Consider the following 27,715-nt stretch of genomic DNA (forward strand, 5'->3'; position numbering starts at 1 on the left):
TACTATTTGAAGGTACTTGATTGCGATTGAGTATCTAAGGATTTGAGTGAACGAGTGAGTATCTTCTTTACACTTTTATTCTGTTCTAAATCTTTTTTTTGAAAAATTTGCATCTTCATCCCACCAATCTACGAGGGTCGTTTGAAAAGTCCGTGCAAAAATAAAAACTACTTAATTTTTTGGGGTAAACCTTTTTTATTTTTCAACATAGTCTCCTTTTAGTCTTATACACTTCATCCAACGCTGCTCTAGTTTGTTGATCCCTTCCGAATAATAGGATTTGTCCAAGTCTGAAAAATAGCCATTCGTTTCTGCAATCACCTCCTCGTTTGAATAAAATCTTTTTCCCGCCAGCCATTTCTTCATATTGGGGAACAAATAGTAGTCCGAGGGAGCCAAGTCTGGAGAATAGGGGGGATGTGAAACGAGTTGGAACCCTATTTCCATTAATTTTGCGACCACAACTGCTGAGGTGTGAGCTGGTGCGTTGTCGTGATGGAAAAGGACTTTTTTGTGGGCCAATCGTGGGCGTTTTTCTTGCAGCTTGGTTTTCAAACGGTCCAATAACGATGAATAATATGCACCTGTAATAGTTTTACCCTTTTCCAGATAGTCGATGAGGATTATTCCTTGCGAATCCCAAAAGACAGTCGCCATAATCTTTCCGGCCGAAGGAACGGTCTTCGCCTTTTTTGGCGCAGATTCCCCCTTGGTAGATTTAGATTGTTTAGATTGTTCTTTGGTCTCAGGAGTGTAGTGATGTATCCATGTTTCACCCACAGTGACGAAACGACGCTTAAAGTCCTGCGGATTCTTCTGGAACAGCTGCAAACCGTCCTTGCAACACTTCACACGATTTCGTTTTTGGTCAAACGTGAGCAATCGCGGCACCCATCTTGCGGATAGCTTTGTCATGTCCAAATGTTGATGCAAAATATTATGTACCCGTTCATTCGAGATGCCCACAGCACTAGCAATCTCACGCACTTTCACTCTTCTGTCATCCATCACCATATCACGGATTTTATCAATGATTTCTGGAGTAGTAACCTCAACAGGGCGTCCAGAACGTTCAGCAACACTTGTGCCCATATGGCCACTCCGAAAATTTTGAAACCACTTATAAACTGTTCTAATCGAAGGTGCAGAGTCACCATAATGTTTATCAAGCTTCTCTTTAGTCTCCTGAGGCGTTTTGCCTTTCATAAAGTAGTGTTTAATCAACACACGAAATTCTTTTTCGTCCATTTTTTGAAATTCACTCGACTTCCTCGATTCAAACGAATGCCAAACACAAAGAAATAGACCGATCTGGCTGAAACTTGGTGAGTGTTCTTCCAAGAGATGCTACTAACTAAACATAACCTCGATACGCGCCAGTAGTGCTATCTCTCTGACTTTGCACGAACTTTTCAAACGACCCTCGTATTAATTCCCCATAAATTTAGCATTTTCCTCACACTCCTCAGAGAAGTGGTACTAAGTTGTGGTGGGGGCATGAGCAAAATGACGCAGGAGGGGTAAATTAACTCATGTAACATGGCACTTTATAGCAGATAACTTTTAATTAGCGTAATATTTATTCTATAAGTGAAATCTATAAGTTATGTAAATTCTTAGAAATGAAATGTTTAAAAAAAAAATCAAGTTTGAAAAAGTAACTTTAATATCCCTCACTTAAAAGCAATTTACTTAAAAAAAGAGTAACAGCGAATGAAAAATAATTCTGGCAGAAATAATAAGTTGGGCTAAAAGGAAATAAAAGAGGGTAGTTTCGGAAGTAAAGAATGGTTAGGGATAAAAAAGAGAAAAATCAAGATAGCAATGCCGGAGCTTCTTTTGTAATTAAAATGGCCAAGTTTTTTTTCTTTTTCTTCTTTTTCTTTATTGCTGTTAAAATTAGGAACAACTTTCGACAGCAGTCGGCTGTTTGTTCTATAAGGGGCTACTTTAATGGAGCAAACTTTAAAAAACAAAAACGACTTTTCTGTTATTTAATAAATCTAGGCTTCAAAGTTTATTTTGTAATTATCCGAGAGATACGTTGTGTTCTTTAGTTAGGTAACGTCCCTTTACTTTGTGTCCACCCTCAACAAAAATAAAATTAATGTTTCCTGTATTGCAGAACAGGACTGCCACATTAGAGCACAAGATGGAGAAAATAGTCAGATGAAGAATGGCACACTTTGCTAAAGGATCTTCACCAAAGCTGATACTAGCTGAATGCCAACAATAAGCCCCTAACTCCTGTTAAGCCCTACAAAAGAAAAAGGCAATTTGAAAAGGAAAGGTCCCGCCCTGTTAGTGCCTACAGTTTTCAGGAAAATGTAGAAACTGTTTTTCGCAGAACAAAAAAAAAATTATTCTGTACTCTGTAAAGCACCTGCGGTTAATTTGATCTAAATTTGTACAAATATCTTAGAACTTAGTGGCAATTTAGAGAAAAATGATCTCTAAGAAACCTCCCCTCAAAAAAATCGATTATACTGGGAAAACATTTCAAATAAGCCTTGTTTGAATATCTTACAAAATAAGTGGCAAAGGTAGCCCACTACTGTACTTGAACCCATTTTGGTTTTTAGTATTACATAGTTTTACAAGCTTGCACTATTGGTGTATTACTCTGAAAAACTAAACTGAAAGGTTGTGTTCCTATTTTTGGGGTCCAATGATATGCCTCCAACCTCTCAAGAATTATTATGCTCCATCTATTGGAGGCAATAAAGCTTGCGCTGGGGAAAATCTGCGAATGAATCATAGAAATAGGGAGATTTGCATTTTTTCGGACAGTCAAGCGGCACTGAAGGCTCTCTCTTCCTTCACTATTACCTCTTCCCTGGTCTGGGAGTGTAAAAAGGCTCCAGATCAACTGGCTCGGCACAATAAAGTCCTACTTGAGTGGGTGCCGAGCCATGTGGGGATTGAGGGGAATGAAATAGCTGCTCGGTTGGCCAGGAATGGAGCTAACACTCCTTTCATTGGCCCGGAACCAGTCCTGGGGATCACTAGGGGTGCAGTTCGTGAGGCTCTCAGAGACTGGATCTAGAGAGAGAACATGAAAAGTACTGGGTGATTCTTCCTTGGGTCAAACACAGCCAGAGGGTTATGCCCTTTGCTGTGTAAACAAAAACCAAAGTGACTCTAGGTTTGGGCAGGAATCAGATCACTCTGATTACAGGCCTATTCACAGGGCAAAGAAGGTTCAGGAAGCACCTGCACAAGATGGGGGGGGGGCTTATTAGCTCGGAACCGCTGTGCAGATTATGGTCAGGAAGAGGAGGAAACGGCCTCTCACCTGTTATTCGATTGCTTTGCAATCGAGAGACTGCGCTACGAAATCTTTGGCACCAAAGAGACCAAAGGAGATAATAGCGCAGAAGGAACTGGAAGGGAAAACCCTCAATCTTCTTAGAAGGGGAGGTTTCATCTACTAGACTTAGGGGTCGGCAACCTATTTTAAGTAGAGAGCCATTTCTCCTTAAATAAGTTTAATAAATCTTACCAAGAGCCGCAAGGATGGTAGTGTAAACAAACTCTGTAGATCATTTGTATTCACAAATTATTATTTTATGATATTCAATAACATTTAAATGTTTTATATATTTATTTTCACATATTGCAAAGTAAATAAACAAATAAATAATAGCTAAATCTGTGTTTGAATGAAAATGGCGGCAGTCCTATACAGGGTGTCCCAAGCTATATGGATAACGACTTTTTCTCGGAAACTAAGATAGCTAGAAAAAAACTAAAAAATATGTGTTCCCTTAGTTTTTTGTTAGGAATCCAAATTTACTTTGCAAATTTCGTTCGGTGCTTCCAGAAGTGAGATACAGGCACCAACTTCATTTTTTCAAATGGGAAGGTGCGGTTTTTATTTCAGAAATAGATTCCACTATTTTTTTAAAGAAAAATTTACTTGAACGGTTTTTTTCTGTGAGCGATATTTTAGAAGTTATGAATGAAAACATGATTCTTATAAGAAATTTCAAAATGATAATATTACAACGGTTTTTTGATTGAATAAGAGAAAAGTACCATCAAATTGCCTATCAAGATATCTCTTTACATGCCTGGTGGTGTTATATCGACACGGGGGACGATTCAGTGGCCATCTCGTTCACCGGACTTGACACCTATGGACTATTTCCTTTGGGGATACCTGAAAAACAAGGTGATTATTCATAACTTTTTTCTTTCTTTCCTTATTTCTGCTTACCTAAAAGCATTTCTAAATCTAGGTGTATCAAAATCAAGCCGGGATTGCATCTGTAGATGAACAAAAGCAGAGAATAATAGATACGTGTAAGTCGGTTAAAGCCGAATCTATTTCTTTGGCAGTAAGGAGCAATTGGCAGGAAAGAGCATGTCTATGCATCTCTAATGGTGGAAGCCATTTCGAGCATGATCTGTAATATTAATGAGGAGTAAAATTTATAATAAAATAGTACTTTTCTTCTTATTCAATCAAAAAACCGTTGTAATATTATCATTTTGAAATTTCTTATAAGAATCATGTTTTCATTCATAACTTGTAAAATATCGCTCACAGAAAAAAACCGTCCAAGTAAATTTTTCTTTAAAAAAATAGTGGAATCTATTTCTGAAATAAAAACCGCACCTTCCCATTTGAAAAAATGAAGTTGGTGCCTGTATCTCGCTTCTGGAAGCACCGAACGAAATTTGCAAAGTAAATTTGGATTCCTAACAAAAAACTAAGGGAACACATATTTTTTAGTTTTTTTCTAGCTATCTTAGTTTCCGAGAAAAAGTCGTTATCCATATAGCTTGGGACACCCTGTATATTACGTACTGTATTTTAATATAATTCCATTCAATTTCAAACCTATCACATTTAAAATTCTTTTTGAAAAAATATCTTTACTTTAATAAATACTATCCACAATGACCTTAAAATCCCCTTCGTCTCTGTCCTCGCCAAATCCCGTTACATAAAATTCCATTCCCAACTATCATCTCACATGAATCCTTTAGTCCAAGCCCTCTCAACCTCCACCCTCCCAACTAATCCTCCACGACGGTTGAGGCGTCGGTGGCCTCGCGACCATCTGCGAATGTAGCGTCGGCTATCTAGTGAGACAGTCGTGATTCTCCTGCTATATGGCATATTACGACTGCTATCGCTGGATGGCCGTCGTTCAAGTCAGACATGTCAAAGTGTGCTTGTTGGCCTAGCCTATCAGCACACTATTATCGACCATCTGTTTTGCTTGTTGCATTTATTTCTGTGCAGTGGTAAAAATCTAAATAAAGGTTAAAAAAAAAAAAAAAAAAAACTTTAATAAATGAAATTTTCATTTGTTTCAATAAAATTGAAATATACAATTTATTTTGGACAGGCTGAAGAGCCATAAAATTTGGATAAAAGAGCCGCATGCGGCTCGCGAGCCGCGGGTTGCCGACCCCTGTAGCTAGACCAATAAAAAGTAGAATTTTTAGTTTAGTGATGAGTTATAACCTAAGTTTATTGTAATAAGAAAACTTTCCATCATCTAATGAGCCACAAAATTTAGAATTTACGATGAAAAATGAATTTTTGGTTGACAATTTGACAAATTATCTTTAATACTTTATCTTACCTGATAGTATAAACTCCTCTTGCTAAGTAAAAAGTTGGGATTATTAAGATTTAGTTGAGACCAGAAGTTTTGTCTTCATCGCTAAAGGTTTTAGTTGTAACCCGGTTGGACAGTCAACTTACAACTTCTCTCACTAATAAACTACTACACGCTTGAAACCTTTTTGAACAAATATAACTTCATATTTGTTTCTCTCCACTCTGTGTGTATGAGTTTGTGGTACCATTTTGGTATTTACCAAGAGAAGTATAAGAGTAATGTGTGTCTATTTACTGCAGTAAACTTACGTTTCAGCTGTTGTATACAGTACATATATCTTAATTATTCTACTCACACGCGCAAACACATTGAAACCTTCATTTAATATAAACAAAGTGTACGAGAAACAAACCTAACCTAAACTTGGTCTAACTCTTCCTCAACATGCATTAATTCTCTGTAAACTAACTTAACTTTAAGTAACGAACTTACAACAATAACTAAATCCTATTTTTGATTATGTAATTTATATTTCATAGTAAATATTTTCATTGAGCATTTTTTTTTTTGTTTTAAATGCAAAAAAGGAGAGTTTCGATTAGCGTAGTATTATTTAATACAGCTGTAACCATGGTGACCAGACAATAATCCGCCCAATCGAAAGTTTCTGTAAACATTCGAGTTATTTATTCTAAATGGGTAGTTCTGTAATTTGTATATCAATTTGTGTTTTCGTGAGTAAATTCTGTTTACAGCAGTTTCAAGCTGAAGTGTTTTTTTTTTTTTAAAGTGTGATTTCAGTATAATTTGAAAAACTGTGAATGTTAAGAAACTCTTCTAGAAAATGTATGCCAATTTACGTAGAATAGATTATACTCGTATTTTTTGTGATACCAATATGTTTTTTTTGTTTTAAATCTTCCAGTACGTTCCACTAAGCGCTCACAACGATCAAAATGTACCTTCAGCCGTGTTCCACTTGACGACCGCAGTCGTTGTAGTCGCGGCGAAAACGTCACTAATGACGTCATTATTTTCGCTCACAACGCCCACCTTTAGGTGCTGGGTCTAAGTGGGCGTTCAGAAATTTGGCGCAATTTTTAAAAGCAAAGATGGCGACCGAAAAAATTGTATCAGGTAAAATGAAAGTATTATCTCATGTAAATAATTGAATGTGTTTCTGGAAAGTCTAAAAAATAAAATGAAAACTCACTTATCCCTTTACACACTAAATCACTAAATAACGGCCAATTAATTACACTTTGATAGTTAATAATACGTGGCTTAAGTTTTCGCTTTTCACCATTGCGATTTTGTAAAATTGCATTCCACTTTTCATCGGAACTAGATGAAGAACTTTCTAAAGCATTATTACGTTGCATTAATAAATATCCTAATGTTGCCACAACAGACATTTTAATTTTATTTAAACGTAAATTTTATAAATACTTCACGAAAATGTAATATAAAAATTGAATTATATATACCATATTTTAAATATAAGTCAACTTTACCAATAATTAATAAAGTTTATTATAACTGCTTATAAACGGGGTTAAAATTAAAAAAACAACCTCTTCAAGCTTCTAACTTATTTTCGAGGTCGCCATTTGTAATGTTTACATGAACGGTTAAAACGCCCCATAGACCATTCCACTTGGGTTTTCGATTGTAACGTTCGCAAGCAAGTGGAACGGGCAAAACCGCGCGGTCGTGAGCGTGATCGTTGTGAACGCTTAGTGGGAACGCACCCTATATGTCACCAATATTTTTTTAAAAATTTGTTATCTATAACCTTATTCAAAAAGGTTCTTTTAGGAAGGGGTGAAACTTGAACTGTTTCCTACCAGAACTCTAGTCCCCCGGAAGCGAGAGCAATAACAGAAACAATATTTGACAAGTCTAAGTTCCCAGGCATGTATTTCCGATCAAAATTCCTCTAACTAGGGAACTAGAGCTAGTAAAAACCATTCCAATGGTTACTAAGAATGTTCCAAGTATAAACATGAACAGAGTGTATGTACTGTGTATAATAAACACGCAGTGTACATTGTGGGGCCCGAATTCTGGATCTAGTATTCAATTAGCGGCAAGGTCGAACCGCCAGCGCTATTAGGAACAATTGTTCTCTGACATCCACTGACCTCACTTTGTTCCATTGGTTGTTGTGTATACATGTATATATATATATATTTTTTTTAACATTCCCCATGTTGCATCTGCTTGGGTTTGTTTATATTCCACTTCTAGTTGGAAGTCTTTCTCTCTTTGTAATATTCTATTTCTAGCTCTTTATTTACAGGCCGGGTAACTTTATATTATTTCACCAAAGGACTAGCTATATATTCATTCTTTATTTTTATAACTAACAAGGAAGTTCAGAGATAATTTTGTAAATGTAGAAATTAAACTTACATCGTAAATACACGTTTAAAATTCCCTTGAAGTCCCAAAGATCGGAGGGAAAAGATTAGTTTGCTGGTGAAAAATACTTAAAAGGAAAGAAATTGGGAGAGCCGACTGAAAATGAGAATTACGACTAACTAATAATAAAGTTGGGAGAATGGTAGAGGACGCCACCAACACTCAGAATACTAACAGAGATTGGATAGAAAATGATCATATATTTTTAAATAATTCAGCTGTACAAAAACACACATAATGTGGTCTAGACCGTACAAAATATCTATTAAAAAGACTTACAATTTGGAACCTTACGAGACATACAATTACAATTAGCTCGTGCTTGGCTTCTTATTACAATTTATGTTCCCTTGCTATTACAACATTGATTCACACCTTGACACAATTTACATAGACTTCGCGACATTAATGGGTCATTAAATAATTATATTAAAGTCTTTAAGGTGACACAGGACAGGGGACCTACACGCCGGTGTAGTAGGGCGACATCTTGATCATGGCTGGACTTGGCGGCAACTGACACACAAGGTAACACAGACTGCAGTTCCGTTGAGGAGCCCAAAGTGCGACTTTGTTCAAGAGAAGCCCCCGGGCAAAACTGGCTCGAACTCCCAGGCACAAGCTGGAACCCCCACTCCTTCCTCTTCTCCAGTTCTGCCAACTGGGTAATAATGCGCTATTAACACCAACAGATAAATTCTAGGCCCGGGGGGGCCGCACATCCTTTCTAGGATCGAACCAGCTTGTGTTTGAGGAAGAAGAGGTTACCTTTGTGTAGAATCCATTACAAGCACACAGATCTGTAACTGTTTTTATCAACATTATTCCACCTCCTCACAAAGAAAATTGACTACGATCACTTCTGAGGGAAAGCAGACTGTTTAACCTTAAAGTGTCATTTAAGGATAATGTGCGTTGCTACCACATTGAAGTATTGAAATCTAGCAGACTTTTTTTTTAAATTAGACCAGCAGAAATAAGTTTTGAAATCTTTTCGCGAGTGAAAATGTATATTTTCACAAGTGAGGTCTAAGTTTGTGAGTACGTTTGATTTTATGGAAAAAATAGAGGGGACAAAAATAATCCTGAATTGCTTTTTCTGTTCCAGTTTCCCGTAAATTTCTTTTTTCAACTCCTTACGTACTATTAATTTGTTACGTGAAAACGTTTTCCTAAAAAAAAATTCATTGTAGGGTAGCTTCTGTTAAATGATGCTTCTGTTCTTGTCTTGGGTCTATTTTAGCGAAATGTATAGTGTTCCGTTATTTTTTTTAATTTTTAGAGAAGGAAATTTAGAAAAAACTCCAAATAATTCCCTAGGGATTATTTCCTTTGGTAACAAACATCTCTTACAAATTGTAAAGGGAAAATAGGGAGTAAATCATCGTCATAATGGGAAAGCCATGTTAAATAGAAGCCACTAATACTTGATTGAAAAGTTTGGATTAATTTGTGGAAATCAATTAAATTAAAACAGAAAAAAAAGAAAAAGAATACTGTCCAAAACTTCCCCATTTCCGGGAGGGCCCGGAGAGGTGTTTGGTAAGTTGGATTTAGTGTGGACTGGATAAACTTAAGTTGTAATTAAGTTATCCCCTGCTTAGAAAAGAAAAATCTATGAAAGAAAGTTTTTAGCAGCTATAAGAGCTTATTAATTTTTTTTAATTTGATGTCATCAAGAAAACTCGGGGTTATCAGGATTGAGCAGTTATCCTGCTCCTAGCTTCCAGCTTGATGCAAAAGGAAGCTCCTGATGGTTGATGCACATTTTCTTGTCATGAGTACCACCCCGGATTTTAGTGGATGCTGATGTAAATCTTTGTAATTCCGTTTCGAGAACGTTTAAAAAAAAACCTAAAATACTAAGTTCTTATTTATTTATTATTTCTAACCTATTCGCTGGTTAATTCGACCATGCGACTCCTATTGGCGAGTATACCAATAAAAATTAGTATTGCTGGCAGATAAGCCTCATTATTAACTAAGACATCTACAGGTCAGACTAGTATTTATTTATTTATTATTTCTAACCTATTCGCTGGTTAATTCGACCATGCGACTGCTATTGGCGAGTATACCAATAAAAATTAGTATTGCTGGCAGATAAGCCTCATTATTAACTAAGACATCTACAGGTCAGACTAGTATTTATTTATTTATTTTTTCTAACCTATTCGCTGGTTAATTCGACCATGCAACTCCTATTGGCGAGTATACCAATAAAAATTAGTATTGCTGGCAGATAATCCTCATTATTAACTAAAACATCTACAGGTCAGACTAGTATTTATTTATTTATTATTTCTAACCTATTCGCTGGTTAATTCGACCATACGACTCCTATTGGCGAGTTTACCAATAAAAATTAGTATTGCTGGCAGATAATCCTCATTATTAACTAAGACATCTACAGGTCAGACTAGTATTTATTTATTTATTTTTTCTAACCTATTCGCTGGTTAATTCGACCATGCAACTCCTATTGGCGAGTATACCAATAAAAATTAGTATTGCTGGCAGATAATCCTCATTATTAACTAAAACATCTACAGGTCAGACTAGTATTTATTTATTTATTATTACTAACCTATTCGCTGGTTAATTCGACCATACGACTCCTATTGGCGAGTTTACCAATAAAAATTAGTATTGCTGGCAGATAATCCTCATTATGAACTAAGACATCTACAGGTCAGACTAGTATTTATTTATTTATTATTTCTAACCTATTCGCTGGTTAATTCGACCATGCGACTCCTATTGGCGAGTATACCAATAAAAATTAGTATTGCTGGCAGATAATCCTCATTATTAACTAAGACATCTACAGGTCAGACTAGTATTTATTTATTTATTATTTCTAACCTATTCGCTGGTTAATTCGACCATGCGACTCCTATTGGCGAGTATACCAATAAAAATTAGTATTGCTGGCAGATAAGCCTCATTATTAACTAAGACATCTACAGGTCAGACTAGTATTTATTTATTTATTATTTCTAACCTATTCGCTGGTTAATTCGACCATGCGACTCCTATTGGCGAGTATACCAATAAAAATTAGTATTGCTGGCAGATAAGCCTCATTATTAACTAAGACATCTACAGGTCAGACTAGTATTTATTTATTTATTATTTCTAACCTATTCGCTGGTTAATTCGACCATGCGACTCCTATTGGCGAGTATACCAATAAAAATTAGTATTGCTGGCAGATAATTTTCATTATTAAACTAAGACATCTACAGATCAGAGTAGTTGTTACTGAAGTTGTGCCCTGGTCCATTCCGGCAGCTTCCTTCGGAGTCAACTATTGTTTGCCTTCCGCTATTCTCGCGCGCGGCTAGTGTGAACTTAAAACTACGCGATTTTTTTTAAAAAAAATTAACACTACGAGCGGTGATCATACTATAAATAAGCTATCCCCTAATCGTGGCGTCGATAACGACGGAGAATGTAACTTCTAGTAATGCCAGAAAGTTCGTGTATTCTAATTTGCTGTTAGTTCTAAGTATGCAGTGTTTAATGAATATCGTAGGAATCGTTTTAGAGAAAACATTTAAAGAAAAATCGTTTTTTGAGAGAATCAGAGATTTTGTTTTTGAGTTACGTTATTCATGACGTAAGGAACGGATTTTTATGTATTTAAAAATGCCAAATATTTAATTAAAATATGCATTTATTTTCGTCAATTATGTGGAAAATATGTGATTTTCTTAAAATATTTTCTGGAATATTTAAGTAAAATGGACATTTTTTTTTATGAAAATGGAATTTTTTTTTCTCGGGGGGGGGGGGGTAAAGTTATAATTATTTATATAAGAAAAGAATATTTTTACAATTTATAATAATTTATTAGGAACAAAATAATTTGTTTTTACAAGTTATAATGGTTTATACAACAAAGAACATTTTTACTATTTAAAAAAGATGTGTTAAATTTTCAATTTTGAAAACTTCACTCTTCGAAATTGTTTGCAACCAAATGAAATTTCAAATGTTGGAACGTAAAGTGACGACGATCTGGGCGTAAGATGGACTTGTAACGACTAAAAGATCGTTCAACATCTACAGATGTTATAGGTGCCTTGCTGAAAGAAGTTATCTCGTTGGTTGTAAAGGGTACACGATGTTCCCTTTACGAATCTGGCAGATGGTCTCCCACCCTTTGTTCTTGCTCAGTACTTCTACCAGTTTTGATCTGATCAGATCTCCCTTACTCCCAGGTATTCCTTCCACCTTTTCGATGACTTTTTTAACGTTGGACACGTTTTCTGTCAGTCGAACATTTTGGGACTCAAGTTGGGTAATGGCTTGTGCAAGAAATACGCAATTGTCAGAAATGAATGCAAGGTCGTTCCTTAAATTAGGTTTCTCGAATAAAGACTTATCGCTACTGCTTCTTCTTCGAGATGTGAAAGGACATTCTTGATTTTATTGTAGTTTTCATAGTAATACTGAGCTGCTTCCAGCCAAGTACCCCATCTTGTCAATATTGGTTCTGGTGGAAGGCACAAGTCTGTATAGAGATCTTTTAGCATTTTAATGCGACTTGGTGCTTTTAAAAACACTTTTTTAACCACTGTGATTCACAGTCTGTGGTTCACAGTTCCTGTCAACCACCTCCCATTTATGAAAATATGCCAAAAATGAAAAATATGTGCATATTTTGATTAAATATGTAGAAATATTTATTTATTTTAATCAAATATGTATAAATATGCGATAACATCCAAATATGTGGAAATATGTGAAATAAAAGTAGACTCAAACGGCTTAAAAAGTGTCAGTATGAATACTTCTAGTTGAAAAACGTCCGTAAATTGCCTAGAAAAAAATATGTAAATACATACGAATCCGTTCCCTATTCATTACACTCGCAGACCAACTAGAAAAAAACCACTTACAAGTCTCAAAACGGATCTTTTCAGTGAATTCTCAAATTCTAAATTCTGTACGATTACAATATATTCCCTTGCTAGTAGACTAAGAGAAATTAAAAAGAGAAAATTTTATCAAATCTTCCAGGGATAGAATCAATTATTAAAAAATTTCTCTGCTTTAATTATTCAGGCAATTCCATTACCTAATGGTGAAACACAAATAGCGTGTGCTGCGTTTCTTTTATTTCCCGGCGAGTATATTATTAAAAGGGGGCCGAGCAGTCTCCTCCTCGTCCCGCTTCTCTGTCTCAGGTAGGACTGGAAAATGAGTGCAGCGGAGTTTGTGAATTCAGTTATAATTTAACGGAGAGAACTGTACAGGTCAGCTCTCATATTATGGTACCCCACAGCCTCCGGGCTATAAAAACTGTGTTTATTGGTTTTTATATGTACACAAACTTCTGATCAATAAGTTTTTATAAAAGTTTTACCTTTGATTTATACATTATTAAAATATTTTTTAAAAAAAATCTTATGCAACATCTACATATACCTACATCTGTAATTTTGTGAGGCGTGTTTTTTAAGTAAGTACCATTTTAAAATAAAAGAAACCCAAGTATGTATACAATTTTATTTTTACATGAAAGCCTGCTTTCACTTTCACTTTTTTGTTACTTTTTTTTTAAATCTTTTATTGTAATTTAACACTGCAACAAGTTGTTGCAACAAGCAAATATGGTGAAAGAATAAAGAAATAAAAGGAAATCATGAGTGGAGAAGGCACCCAGTGGTGCCACTCCAGTAACGTGCTTTGCTCTCACGATAAGAGTAGATCACGAGAGGCCATCTTCTCTTCAATCTCCTTAGAGGATTACCTGGTAATATGGAGGAAGATAGGTGTTCTATGAGAGGGTTAGGATGAGCTGCTGTAGAGGAATGAAGAAATTTGAGAAAACGAGTGTTAGCAAGATCTGTAATGAAAGGGATTTTGAGGTCATTATGGATAGTGTGAGGTTAGATACATAGAACTCGGAGCGTTAAGAAGTCTTTGAAGTATTTTTGGACTGTAATGCCTGGAGGCGTAGTGAGTTGGAACGCTTAGTCGATCCCCCATATTTCGATGCCGTATGATCAAATAGGTCGTAGTAACAGTAAATATAAGAGTCTTTTGTTATGTAGGTATGCACCTAAATCCATATTTGTGCACTAATATTTAAGGCATTTATCGTATCGTAAAGTAAAGTAATCGCCTATATTTTCAGGCAGGGCTTTACGTCCAACTACCAAATTAGGTGTCGTGGACGGAGGCGACTAGCAAACATACTTTACTGTAAATTCCTCATATTAAACATTAAATAAAATCCAAGGCCTCTAGACCGGGGATTCGAACCCAGTACCACAATACAAATTTGCTTCGCAGGTCTCATTATCGTATCGTACAACCCAGCTTTTGAATCCCCATGCACTTAGAAGTCTGCCGCTTGATTTGGTTGTCAAGGAAATCCATTGCATCACAGTTGTTTTGACCACATCATCATCGTCGTCGTCGTCGTCGTCGTCGTCGTCGTCGTCGCCGCTAACCGCCTAGACGCATCTTCAAATGTAGAATCAGCTAGTAGTTACTGGGCGCTAGATCGGGACTGTTCGATGGGTGATCAAGTTGTATTTTATTTACATCTCAAAGTGCACAAAATGAACTTTCCCAAAACAGTTATTCAAGAAAGAAAAAGAAAAATGGGAACTACGCACAGTAGAGAAAGATCTGTGAGAAAACCTTGTTGTTTTACAAGCTGATGGATATCTTCACCGGGATGATGAGCTTATTACGTAATAAAAGGTGTACTATCTAACTTGCAAATTCTGTGGAGAGATGGAGGGGTACATCTCCTAACTGACCGTTTCAAAGAAGATCTAGATGCCTGTCCAGTGATCAGGTGTTGGATCAGGCGCATTTCCTCCCAAGAAGCCTCCCAGATTCTGAGCTATCTTCATTTAGAGAGGAGTATAATAAACCACTAGGTTCTGGCAATATTTTTTTCCCCCAAGTAGGCCTGATAAACGTTCCGCTGTATAATGGAGCACGTCTGTTTAAACAGAGTTATGATTGATTATTCTCAGCATTTTTATGTATTCTTTAACAGCATCCCTCTCCTCGAATAGCATGAACTCTTTCACCTCCATGTTGTGAGCCATTCTTTACGGGCTTACTCGCTAAGCCACCCCAAACACACAAAGCCCCTCCAATCCCCCCAATATAAGAACGCCTACAGTTTTCAAACTCAAACCTTTGTAAACCTAGTTAATGCGCCCACACCCTGAACTCCCTAGGTAGGTAGCGCTATTGTGAAATGCTCCCCTGGGAGGCTGTAAGTGATTGAAGAGCTTAACCCTGATCTGATAGCAAATATACTGAAATTTCTCCTCCATTTCATCTGACGTAATTTTTTTGGGGGGAGGCAAAGATTGATGTTATAATTTTAATTTATATTTTAGTTTAAGTTTTTTGGGTTTAGCAAATATTACTTTTGGTTTTTACATTGTAATATAAGAATTTTCCTTATAAGTGATAAAAATTAAATGAGGCTAGCATCAGAGAATGATTTCTGGCCCCTAAAAATACTTTAAATTTTGTTCTCAAGCAAGGATTGTAAAATATTTAGACATAGCGTGAACAAATTTTGGATGTAAGAATAATTTAGTTTCTTGGGACGAAGTGAAGTTAAACCCCCCACTAAGTCGTCCACAGTAAAAGCGTCATTTCAATTATCTAGTAACATTTATTAAGTTTTTAAAGAGATTAAGATGTTTTGAGTTGAAAGAAAAGTCGTTTGGTCAGAAGGGTTTTGCAGTTTTCTATGTTTTTCTTCAAAACCCTCCAGCTGATTCCTTTAAATTCTGAATACCACTAATTTCATACATTAAAGAAAAAATCTTATCATTCTTACTTTCTCTTGTTTAAGAAAGAAGAAGCATTGCAAATCTGCAGTATGCAAATTAAATTTTAAACATGTTGCTAAAAATTCTATAAATCTGCCTCTCCCCTTTTAAATTGTCTTCTCAGAAGTATTAGCATTTCGTGAAAACTTAAAATATATGATTTTGCGGTCCTGTGGGTTAATAAGAAAATGGAATTTTCCTGTTTGTAGGTATATGGTCAGTTAATCTATTCTAAAAAACACCAATCAACAGACATATTTATTTCAAACGGTTAATAACTATAATTTATAAATTACTATAGCTGTAAATTGCAGCAAATAACTAAATAATCGATAAAATATTTGAAAGTAAATAATATACATTATTTATTAGTTCTAAAAGAGTAATATCGATAAAGATAATTAAATATATATATCTATTACTTCGAATCAATTTATTAAAATATTTTATCTTTTCCTAATAAATTGCAATTCAATGAAACGTAAAAGCTAATTCTTTGAAATCTTCATAAAAAATGTCATTATCATTCGAATTTATAGTTGAATGATAATTATATTGTTCTATGAAATATGATTATGTCATAATCGATTAGTTTTGGACTTTGATTAATTTAGAAACAAACTTCTGCAGAACAAACTTAGGAAGTCGTAAAGTGGTAATTTATCTTAAATAACTTGTAGCAAATATACTTTGTAAAAGCATATACAAAGAAACCGCCACAAAACGTCGCCATTTCAGAGTATTAACTGTAACCTAACCTTCATAGATAACCTGAAGCGAATTAATATACACTGGGCCAAAAAAGTCTGTGAACACTAACCTAAATTTTATAACTTTTATTATTATCTTAGTAGAAACTTCTTTTATTTTCAAATGAAATATACTATTCGATAGAGAGAAACCAGAGTTTTTCATTTGATATTCAATCTTTTATTTTTGTTCAACAGGAATATCACAATTAAATGTTTAACAAAACAACACCACACAAGAATGCAAAAAAAGTCTGAAAAGTCTTTGGAAGAGGTCAAATAAAATAAAACTCCTAAAGGAAAGGGAAGGGTGGGGACGCCACCGACGCTCAGAATATCTTAAATGATTGAGACAAATACAATAAAATTTTATATTGAACTTGCATGACAGATTGGGAGGATCATGATCCAGGACATAATGACTTACTTAAAATAAATTGACAATGTTTCGACTTACTTAGATTAATCAAACTTAATTGGCATAACATTAACAATTAATTGACATGACAATAACACTTGGTATGTGCACAACTTGATTCTGTATAAAATGACATATAGACAGTTGATTCACACAACACAGGTCAGGCCGACCCACGCTTAGAACGCCATCTTGGCGGGCGGACAGCAGAAAAGAACAAAGACGTACACTTCCTTTACAGTGACCAGTTGAGAAGCCCAAAGGGCAACTGAACAGAAGCCTTGCACTTGCACTGGCCACCATCCCCACCACGTCCAAACAACCAATGCTGCCAACGGACAATTGTCGCTCAAAAAAAATTCTGGTCAAGGGGAGCCGCAACTCCTTGCGAGGATCCAACAAAGTCTGTGAACAGCTGTATAAATGTGTAAAAACATTAAGATAACAAACAGAAAAACGATTGAATAAAGTTTCAAAGTTCTCTATTGTATTGTAGAAACCACAACAGTCAGTTTTGTGAATAAATAATCTAATTAGTACATATTTAACCACTAATATGGAAGTTCCCAGACCAATACGGGAACTTATTATGAGGTTGCGAAATGAAAGAAAAAGTATTCGAGAAATAAGGAAGATAGTTCAAAAAAACCCTTCAACGGTGCATAATATAATTAAAAAGTACGAAAAGTACGGAAATGTGATTAGTAGGCCACGCAGTGGACGGCCACCAAAACTTAATTCCGTTCATAAACGGCAAATTCTGAAGTCTGTTCGAGAAGAACCCAGGACAAGCGCTCAAAAAATCAGTCAAGAATTATCAAGTGATTACGGTGTAAGCGTTACACCGCAGACAATTAGAAATAAATTAGATGAATACGATTATTGCGGTCGAGTCCCAAGGAAAAAACCTTTAATCAATAAAATAAATCGTAAGCGCCGATTGGTTTTCGCGAAAGAATATGTTTCTAAGCCTTCTAGTTTCTGGGAAACCGTAATCTTTTCAGATGAGTCGAAATTCAATGTTTGTGGGTCTGATGGACGACAAAAAGTGTGGCAAAAAAGAAATGAAGCTATGAAAATGAAAAATATAAAGCCAACTTTTAAGCATGGGGGAGGCAACATTCTGGTGTGGGGGTGCATGAGTGCTAAAGGAGAGGGCAAGTTAGATCTAATTAATGGTAAGATGGACCAATATATGTATGTGGATATATTAAGACGCAATTTAAGAGAAAGTTCAAAAAAATTGGGGTTGGAGGGAACGTTTGTCTTCCAACAAGACAATGAAAAATACCGCACTAAAAACTCGGGAATGGCTTTTATACAATACACCCCGGCGCCTAAACACCCCTCCACAATCGCCAGACCTTAACCCAATTGAACATTTGTGGGATGAAATCAGCCGCCAAATAAATAAACGAGGAATAAGAAACCGTGAACAACTAAAAAACGCTATTTTAGAAGAATGGAATAAAATTCCAACATTGACGACCACAAACTTAGTAGGATCGATGAAAGCTCGCTTGTTGGAAGTGGTAAGGAACAAAGGAGGTCCTACAAGTTTTTAAAATTTATAATTTATAAATTTATAAAATTTATAACAATGATTTTATTATCTGCAAAGTGTTCACAGACTTTTTTTTGCATTCGTTTGGAGTCTGGTTTTGTTAAACATTTAATTGTGATATTCCTGTTGAACAAAAATAAAAGATTGAATATAAAATGAAAAACTCTGGTTTCTCTCTATCGAATAGTATATTTAATTTGGAAATAAAAGAAGTTTCTACTAAGATAATAATAAAAGAAATAAAATTTAGGTTAGTGTTCACAGACTTTTTTGGCCCAGTGTATGTAAGTTCGTCCAGATTAAACGATTTCCTTATAATGATGAACTAATCGTGAAATTTCACTAGGTAAGTTTATTAGCGAGATTTTAACTGAGGACTCACATCTAAAAGTTTTTATTATTATTCGATCACGGAACGAATCCAGTTCTCCAAGAGGGTTTTATAAATGCTTTTAAATAGTAAAATACCTATTTTAAATCAGCCAGTTGTGAACTAAGTTCACAAGTACGACCGTCCAGTCGTGTAAGTTTTTTGAATGATTTTTTTAATAAAAATGTTACATTACTACGTATTAGTTGATGTCGAATTAGTAATTAATATGAATTTTCAAAATTTTAGTTTATATGTCGTAATACAAAAAAATTTACCAAAAACTTATGACAATAAAGAGAAAAGAGTTTAGTGAGTTCGTGATAGATAGGATGGAAAATTCGAGTAAGACTATTTGTTAGAAGAGTTGTAAGTAGATTTCCTCTAAAGTACCATTTTTGTATAATGTGCTGTTCTATCTTTAGTGTAGTAATGGGAGTTAAATAAGTTGCTAAAGTCGAGTTTAAAGAAATTCTTCAACCTTAGTTTCAGTGGATTACAAATAGCTATATTTCTTTTCTGAAAACTATATAAATACATATATTGCGCATACAACTACTAGGTACATATCTTTTTTATAAGGTTTCTAGTTAATTCGTTTTAGGGCAGTGTAGTTTTGATATCAGTTTATTAAAACTGTCCGGTAGGACAGTTGTATAAGGGTTGACCATCAAAAACTGCACGAAAAAGCGTAACGTTGAAAAACACCCAACTTTGACAATTTTTTTCTCTTTTTCTATAAAAGATAAAATTCCCAAATTTTCTTTAAATCTTACTCCAAACCCTCCTTCATAACTGTAATTTTTTTGCAACCACCCAGATCTAATAGGTTTCGAGAAAAAAGTTGCCGAAAATGAGCAAAAACCGCTTTTTCAAAAAATGTTCTTGTTCTTCTTCTTCTTCTTCTTCTTCTTCTTCTTCTTCTTCTTGTTCTTGTTGTTACCTTTTTTGTAAACAACGTAGCGCCTAAACGCGTGAACCGATTTTCATGAATGAGGTGTCATTCGATTCAATATTTTATGTAGATGTGCCTTTTGGGGGTCCCGACGCTGTACATCGAATGGGAGAGGAGTTAGCCCCCTTTATGTAAGGCCCCCTCCAAAATTATTATTACTAATTACTCTGTAAATCTTGGCCCGATTTTGATAAAATTTGGTAGGATGATAGGGTTAGGGCTCCCCTACGTAACATTAAAGCGGCGATCAGCTCTTACACTTGTTAAGGGGAAGTATAGCAATCGTTTCAAATTATCGACACGTGAACCGATTTTTATGAATGAAGTGTCATTCGAATCGAAATTTTATACAGATTTGCACTTTAAAATTCTCGGCACCGTGCCTCACAAGGAGGGGAGTTTGCCCCACCCAAATAAGGCCCTTTCTAAAACTATTATTACCAATATTTCTATAACGCTTAGTCCGATTTTGATAAAATTCAGCTCGAATAAGTGGTTAAAGCTCCTCTACGTTGCTGATTCTCTTGCTCCTACTAAGAGGAAGTACTGCAATCGTTTAAATTATCAATGAGTGAACCGATTTAAATCAATGAATTGTTCGATTAAAAAATCTTTGGCTCTTTGCCTTTTAGGGAGAAGTACTGCAATCCTAGTTTATTTTTCTTACTCCTCTTAAAAGGAAGTACTGAAATCGCAGTTTAATTTTGCTATTTACATACAAATACCTTCCTATGTTATTCAAAACGCTTTCTCAAAAAAATTGTTATTGAGGATGGTTTGGGAGCCGCAACTAGAATCATTTTTTAAAAAGATCTCTCCAGTGGTAGTTAACACCTTATCAGGTTATAATGATAGAATAGCTTATTCCAAATTTTAAAAAAATCTGTAAAGCAGATATGTAACTTTGTAAAATAGACAAAAAGGAAAATCTATCCAAAAGGTACAAAAATCTCCTTAACAAAAACTTACAGTTTAAAATGTTAAGTATAAGGGTTGATTAAACGCCAAAAGGTACACAAATCAGCGAGTACCCAATATTTCATTAATACTTCATTAATATTTAAGTAATTCTACTGCATTAATTTTCATTAATAAGTTATTTTTTAGAATTTATTAGATATCACAGACCCTTATGCTGGCCACTTCATTTATATTATTTTTTTGTTATAATTATGATAAATCACATACACGTACATGCATGTTAAAGTAAAGATAAAGTTAGAGTAGGCTACTGTCTAGAATTCGTCTTACCGAAATATTCGTGAGCACAATTAACACACAGTTAATAACAAGTAGATTATTAAACAATAATTATTCATTTCTCTATTGTAATTTAATTTAGTCCCACTAATTTTACTTATAGTAAAATACTGGAATAATTAGCTGTCCTAAATATATGCATATCTTATTTACTTTATATTACATATATACAACATTGTGGGAAGAACACCTAGATGGAGAATGTAATTGAAGAAAACTATGTTACTTGCGATAAAGCCAGATAATTATTATAAACGTTTGACTACTTCATAAAATAACAATTACTTTAATCGAAGAATGAACTTAAACCGACGATTTTTATTTAAAAATAAAAATAAATAAATAAAATAAACAAAATCATTGATGTAAGTTAGTGTAAGCATTTTTTAAACAAGGTTTTGAATTTTTTAGCCTCATATTTTTATTTTATTTTTTATAACGTTTTTCTTTTTAACCTGTAATTAATAGTTTGATTATTATAAATAACTAGATATTACAGTCAATCTACAGTGCTACTTGAACATATATTTTGTAGACGAAAATGGCCAGCATAAGGGTCTGTGATATCTAATAAATTCTAAAAAATAACTTATTAATGAAAATTAATGCAGTAGAATTACTTAAATATTAATGAAGTATTAATGAAATATTGGGTACTCGCTGATTTGTGTACCTTTTGGCGTTTAATCAACCCTTATACTTAACATTTTAAACTGTAAGTTTCTGTTATATTTTGTGTAAGGATTAAAGATTTATTTTCCATTTAGTGAAATTAGTTTGCAACGAACGTGAAACACCATGGTGCGCCGTTTGATGGTTAAAAATTTTTAAGTGTAATCATTACATTGAGGTAATGTTAGACAAATTAGAATAATATTTATTGTTTCTTGAATTTATTTAATATTACATGAATAATTGGGAATTCATTTCTTTTAAAATGGTTTATCATTAACTGTGCCCAATTTTGACAGGTTTCATGAGACAGAAAGCAGTAGAGGATCTATGACTAATGCGTACACAATCAGCCGAATAAGGGGGTGACGAATGAACTGGGCAGTCGATCTAGGAAGAGATGTGAAAAGTTGATCTGCAGCAAATGTTATCGAAAGTAGTACGTGTGACTCATGCCAACAGTTGACTCACTAGAAGACCACCCTTAGCCCTTATTGACTCAACGTGACCCTCCACACATAAGCCGTAGGGTTGTTATTCCGTGCAGCACTTTTATTATGTTTCACAGGAGCATTCCTTAATGTCCAGGCTCAGTTATTCAAGTCCATTATGACGTGTACGAATTTCCCAAGTTTATGCTTTTCTTTTTATTTCCAATTTTCCCCTGGTTAAACGTTTAATATTTTTCAACTGTCTTCACCAATAAATTATTTTATTGTGCGTAATATCATCAAGAAATATATGAACTATTCATTGCACTTCTTAGCTGAACGTGTTCAATTTTCTTTCATATGTAGTTATTTGTCACTCGGTATCGCCTCCAAGTTCCGGAATCTTCCGGTATTAATTTTTGGAGTTATATCTATAATCTGAAAAGAATGTTTCGAAAAAAACCTATGTACCCTTCTCTGCAACATTCTTCCCTTATATTCCATAGATTGCACTCTTAATTGATGAGTTGAATGGATTCTCTGTAGCTCATTCAATCCTCCAATCACCAAGGGAAATATCAGAGCTTGGCAAGTTTGGATTCGGATATTTTGTTGATGCCAGATTTCCACTTCATCCAGTTTCCAAAGAGAAGAATTCCCCCAAGTGTTTCAAATAATTTGTTAAGACCCAGGCCTTTCTTCGAGAGTAACCGGGATTTGTCTATAGTGAATTAGTTCTATCTAGGGAAACAATTACTGTTGAGCATTATCTAAATGTATTGCAAGTATATGGCCTTCAGGATTCGCCGCTTTCGTCGGCTATATAAACTCAAAACCATCTTACATTCTATTCAAATGGCCCTCTAGTGGAAAACCTATCCACCTACCCTCTTTCTCTTCCTCAGAAGTGCGTTTAATCGAATTTTCCTGGGGAATATGTTTCAGATAAAAGATATAGAATCAGTACGGGCACAATGAATGGGTCTAGTTCCAAGGAAATTGTTATTGTTGTGGCAGTACACTTAAAAAATACGTATTTTCGGTGTAATTCAATTCCGAAAAATTGACTTCACATACTTATTCTTTCTTTTATTAAGTAAAAGTAAAAACTGTTTTATCTTACTCTACATTGAACAAGAGTTTACGATCTAATGTAAGGTCATACATTTTTGAACAAAACTTTTTAACAAAACTAACTTAACTTTAACAATGTAAAAACTAATATGAGTTTCAGGAGGGTTAAACTAGACAGTTTTAAAGTTTTATTTACTAAACTTTCTTTTAGAAAACAAATAGTTAAACGAAAATAACACATTCCTAGCACAAAAACCAATTTCAACTGTAAATAGACTCGTACCATTTTATCCTATTTCACAACTTGTTTGTTAAGGCGGAAAATAAAAGATTCTGGTGTGGAAAAACAATCACATGCTTTTTCCTTAATTAAATCCTTAAGCCTCTTAATGTTTTTTCTTTATCATACTAATTTTCTTTTACTAAGTAGTTTTTACTTAAAAGTTTAGTTGTCTCTACTTTACACATTTTGCTTTATTTTTTTGTTTAGAAATTTATGAACTGTGTAGATAATTTCGTAATAAGTAAATCAAGTGAATAATGGGATGTGGTAATCGAGGTGAGAGACTGTCCCAATCGATTAGGACAATGAAAGTATGCATATGTATGGTATTATTGGCATTTTCCCTTGGGTATAGGAATTACGAGATCCGTGCACAGCCTGAGGTTTGTTACATAGTACTGGAATCAACTAATAGTCGTAGTATTTTAGACTGGAATATCTGTTTTGTTCGTAAATGTTACTGAGCCCTACAGTACGTGCACATTTCGATTATTAAGTTGTACATGTTTTTCTTTAGTTGCAGCGGCAGATGCGTTAAGATTAATGCAATAAATGGCACTAGATTTTTGGAAAACTTGACAAATCATTTAAGATTTAAAAAATAATAATAATTAAAAAAGTGGCCAAAAATAAAATGGTTAAAATGTTCATTCGATATTGATGTATATCGATATTAATGTTTTAATTCATTTATCGTTTGTTCATTTTTATTTTTTTGTACCTACTATTTATTGATTTATTTTTACTTTATCTTACTGTTGGTAGTGAAAGTGCTGCCAACATGATGTTTTCTACATCGAATTTTCAACGGAAATAATTATTTTAAGGTCTCATGATCCTAAAAAAATTAGAAATTACTCAATTAGTGTTTTTATAATTGCAGTCTATGTTTACACTAAATTTATCGTCAAAAATGTCAAAAAAATAGCACATAAAATTTCAAAATTGTGAATAGCACACATTCACATATTCTTAGCAATTTACTTACAAGAATCATTTATTAATGGTACCAATCCATCCATCGATCATATTTGATTAAAATTTGAAACAATGATGTACGTTATTTTATTAATGAGCAAGCCTAGATTGTAATCTCGATTAGTTTGGTAACCAAGCAACCGGAGTGTTTGATTCTAACATATCAGGTATCAGCTGTTACATAATTTCCATTCTTATTGCAAAAAAAAAATCGATTAGTTAAATTTAAATTAGTGTGAAGATAAAATTAAACCTCCAGAAGGCCATGGTATGCATTTTCTCTACAGCTGATTAATACCAATATTTATCTGTTTTAAGTTTTAGATACATTTTAATAATTAAGCAATTTGATCACAAATAAACAATAATAGTGCATAATTAAGAACAAAATAAAGTTTTACTAGTGTTAATGAATCATACATTATGTTAGTTATGTTATGTACAGAGTTGTTGCGTGTGACAATAGTTAGTTTAACTCGAATAATAATGGAGCTTCTACGCATTTAAATTAATTGAACTATACTGTTGTATTTAATATATTCCAATTGAATGTTAACGAAACATAAACTGTAATATAAAAATAAAAAACATTAAATGAAACATCATGTTTACATAATGTGAAACACTCAAGGAAAAAAGTTTGTTATTGAACACTCACATGACTTCATTCCTGCTATTATGGGTATAAGTTTAGTTTCTTTAATTAGATCTACATATTTGGCCCCTTTAGCGCTAGGTGAGAAACTCTGCAGTACCCTGAAAGTGATGAAACTCACCCTGGTAATCCTGGGGGATGTTCGAGAGGGTAAGAAGTGAGAACCAGGCAGATAGGAGGATAACCTTGCCTGGAGTAAACATACGTATTCCATTTACACATATTGCTCTCCATAAATGTTTCAAAATAAAGCTTCCCCAAGAGGATTCTGTAGTATAACCCCTTTAATTCTAGCAAACTTCTCAGGAACTTGCTATGTTCTTAGTGCTCCCCAGATATTGTAAGGATAGCTCTGCCACAACTCTACAGCGAGGTTTTTAGGAGAAGAAAACGGGAAACTGGTAGTCAGGTATCAATCTCCGTGGCGCTCCCATTCTGTGACCTTTCCGTCCTTAATGATCAAGATATCTCAGAAGTTATTAAGAAATAAATGAAGAAACTGCAATTCCAGAACTGAACAACTTGCCATATTAGAAGAAAAGTTATCCGATATTATTTTTTGGTATTCAAATTTCCAAATCTTTCAGTTGTCATAATCTTAAAATTTTGATAGCCATCATATCGTTGTACTTAAAATCTTTCAATAGAATTTCAGAATATCCAATCATGAAAATTGTTGCACAATCGCCATTTTTTTATAATCACCTAAAAGTAAGTAACCCTGAGAATACTTTGAGACTAAACAAAGAAAATTTAAGCCTATTATTTCAGGCAGGCTTAACGTCCTGCGACCAAATTAGGTATCATGCATGGAGATGTCTAGCAAAAACCACACTTTGCTAAAAAAAAATGTTCTCATATTAACCATTAAATAAAATCCAAAACCTACACCGGGAAATTCTACTGAATGGCTTTTTTCACAGTCTTGTTACAATTTTCTGTAACCATTGTATGTTCACATTAGATTCATGGTGGTCTACAAATGTGTGTGTAACATTTTTCCAGTAGAATTCTGTAAGAGCAGTTTTTGGGAACGAGCAGTAGGTTCCACTAATAAAGTACCAGTACAGTACGATGAACAACCAAAATTCCCAATTTATAACCTGAAATAACTTTTAACAGAATTGAGGTTTTACTTTTTAAAAAGATATTTTTAGATAGAAATTGGTACCAATGGTGTTCTCAGTCTTCGTTGTGAGATTACCCGCCCATAGTTTTATAACTTTTATTACTAAAATTGTTCAAAGGGGATTGCTTTTAGGGCATTGCTGGATGTGGAATGGAAATAGCTTTCATAGTCCATTGGAAAGTTTCATTTCAGAGTAATTTACGGTTTTATTAATTATATATTTTTAGCAAAAGACCAATTATGGTCTTTAAAACATTAGTTTTTGTGTTTTAAAAAAACAAAAAAATTTATTATTGGAAACCAGGTCAGTTATTACCAGTAAAAGGAAGTCATGTGAGTGTTTACAGAGTGAGAAAAACAGAGCGTTTCTGACAGAAAGAAAGAAGAAATAGATGGACTAACCTCTTATCGAACGCGGTCACCCACTCTGAGGCTGCCATAGCTCGGTGTAAAAGCAGAAGGCATTCAAGTGGAAAATAAAAGTGGCATTATTAAAGGGGGAAAAACTACGCTAGGATTTTCTTTTATCTTCTGATCAAGGTATAAAATTAAAAGAATAACTTTTTTTTTTTTTTTAATAAATAGTCAATTAAAAGTGCGAGTAAAAAGTAAATTGGCGAGTTGTGAATGAACAAATACAAAAAAAATAATTTAAAATAAATAAGAAAGCAAAAATCAAAAAAATAAAAAATAAAATAAAAAATGAAAAACAGATAGACGGCAAACAAGTGTGTTGCAGGCGCACGGTTATCCTTCGACGGTTCGGACGAGACTGGAGGCCAGTAGAGGCGGCATGGTCGGTCGGCTGTGAGGGGCCGCGGGGACAGACTGACGGACCCACATCCTATTTCCCTCCTAATTCCGTGTTGAGGAGGGCGAGTGGCGGCAGCGCGCCTGCACTTTACTGACAAGCGCAATCATTGTAAACATTTACTTGGTCGGCCTTACGTCACATGCCTGTATGGTGGGTATGTATGTACGGTACCACTCTTAATACAGAGGAGACACCATATTTTATTTTATTTTTTTATTTTTTATTTTAATAAAATATTGATAGCTCACATGATATAACAAAGAACGTCCCAAATTCGAGAAGTCGTAGAAACTTAAAACTTAGCATTTCTTAGTGGCAATCTGGTCCCTTCAGATACTAAAGTTTGGGTCGAAATGTACTATACGGTAATGCTACTTAACCAGTTAAGCGTGGAATTTAGTTTTGTTTTTTATAAAAACAAACCTCACAGTGTGCGGAATTAAAATCAGACAATGACGTGGCTTACACGTCGAAGGCAGGGCAAAACAACTACAAAGTAAACACAACGTCGTAATAGTCACTGCAATCTCTGGGGGG

General features: G+C 34.4%; 1 protein-coding gene across 2 annotated transcripts in view; it reads right to left on the minus strand.

Annotated features, from left to right (window-relative positions):
* Positions 1-27,201, minus strand: part of Epac (Exchange protein directly activated by cAMP) — a 374,689-nt gene extending 347,488 nt beyond the window's left edge. For both annotated transcript variants that reach the window (XM_074115265.1, XM_074115263.1), the window contains exon 1: positions 26,767-27,201. In XM_074115265.1, coding sequence (XP_073971366.1) covers positions 26,767-26,804 — 38 coding nt within the window. In that variant the 5' untranslated portion in view covers positions 26,805-27,201. The remainder of the gene's footprint in view (positions 1-26,766) is intronic.
* Positions 27,202-27,715: the final 514 nt, after the last annotated feature.

Source organism: Rhodnius prolixus, unplaced genomic scaffold (genome assembly GCF_049639745.1).
Source record: "Rhodnius prolixus isolate KJV_2025 unplaced genomic scaffold, Rpr scaffold_7, whole genome shotgun sequence".
In the NCBI taxonomy this organism is placed as follows: domain Eukaryota; kingdom Metazoa; phylum Arthropoda; class Insecta; order Hemiptera; family Reduviidae; genus Rhodnius; species Rhodnius prolixus.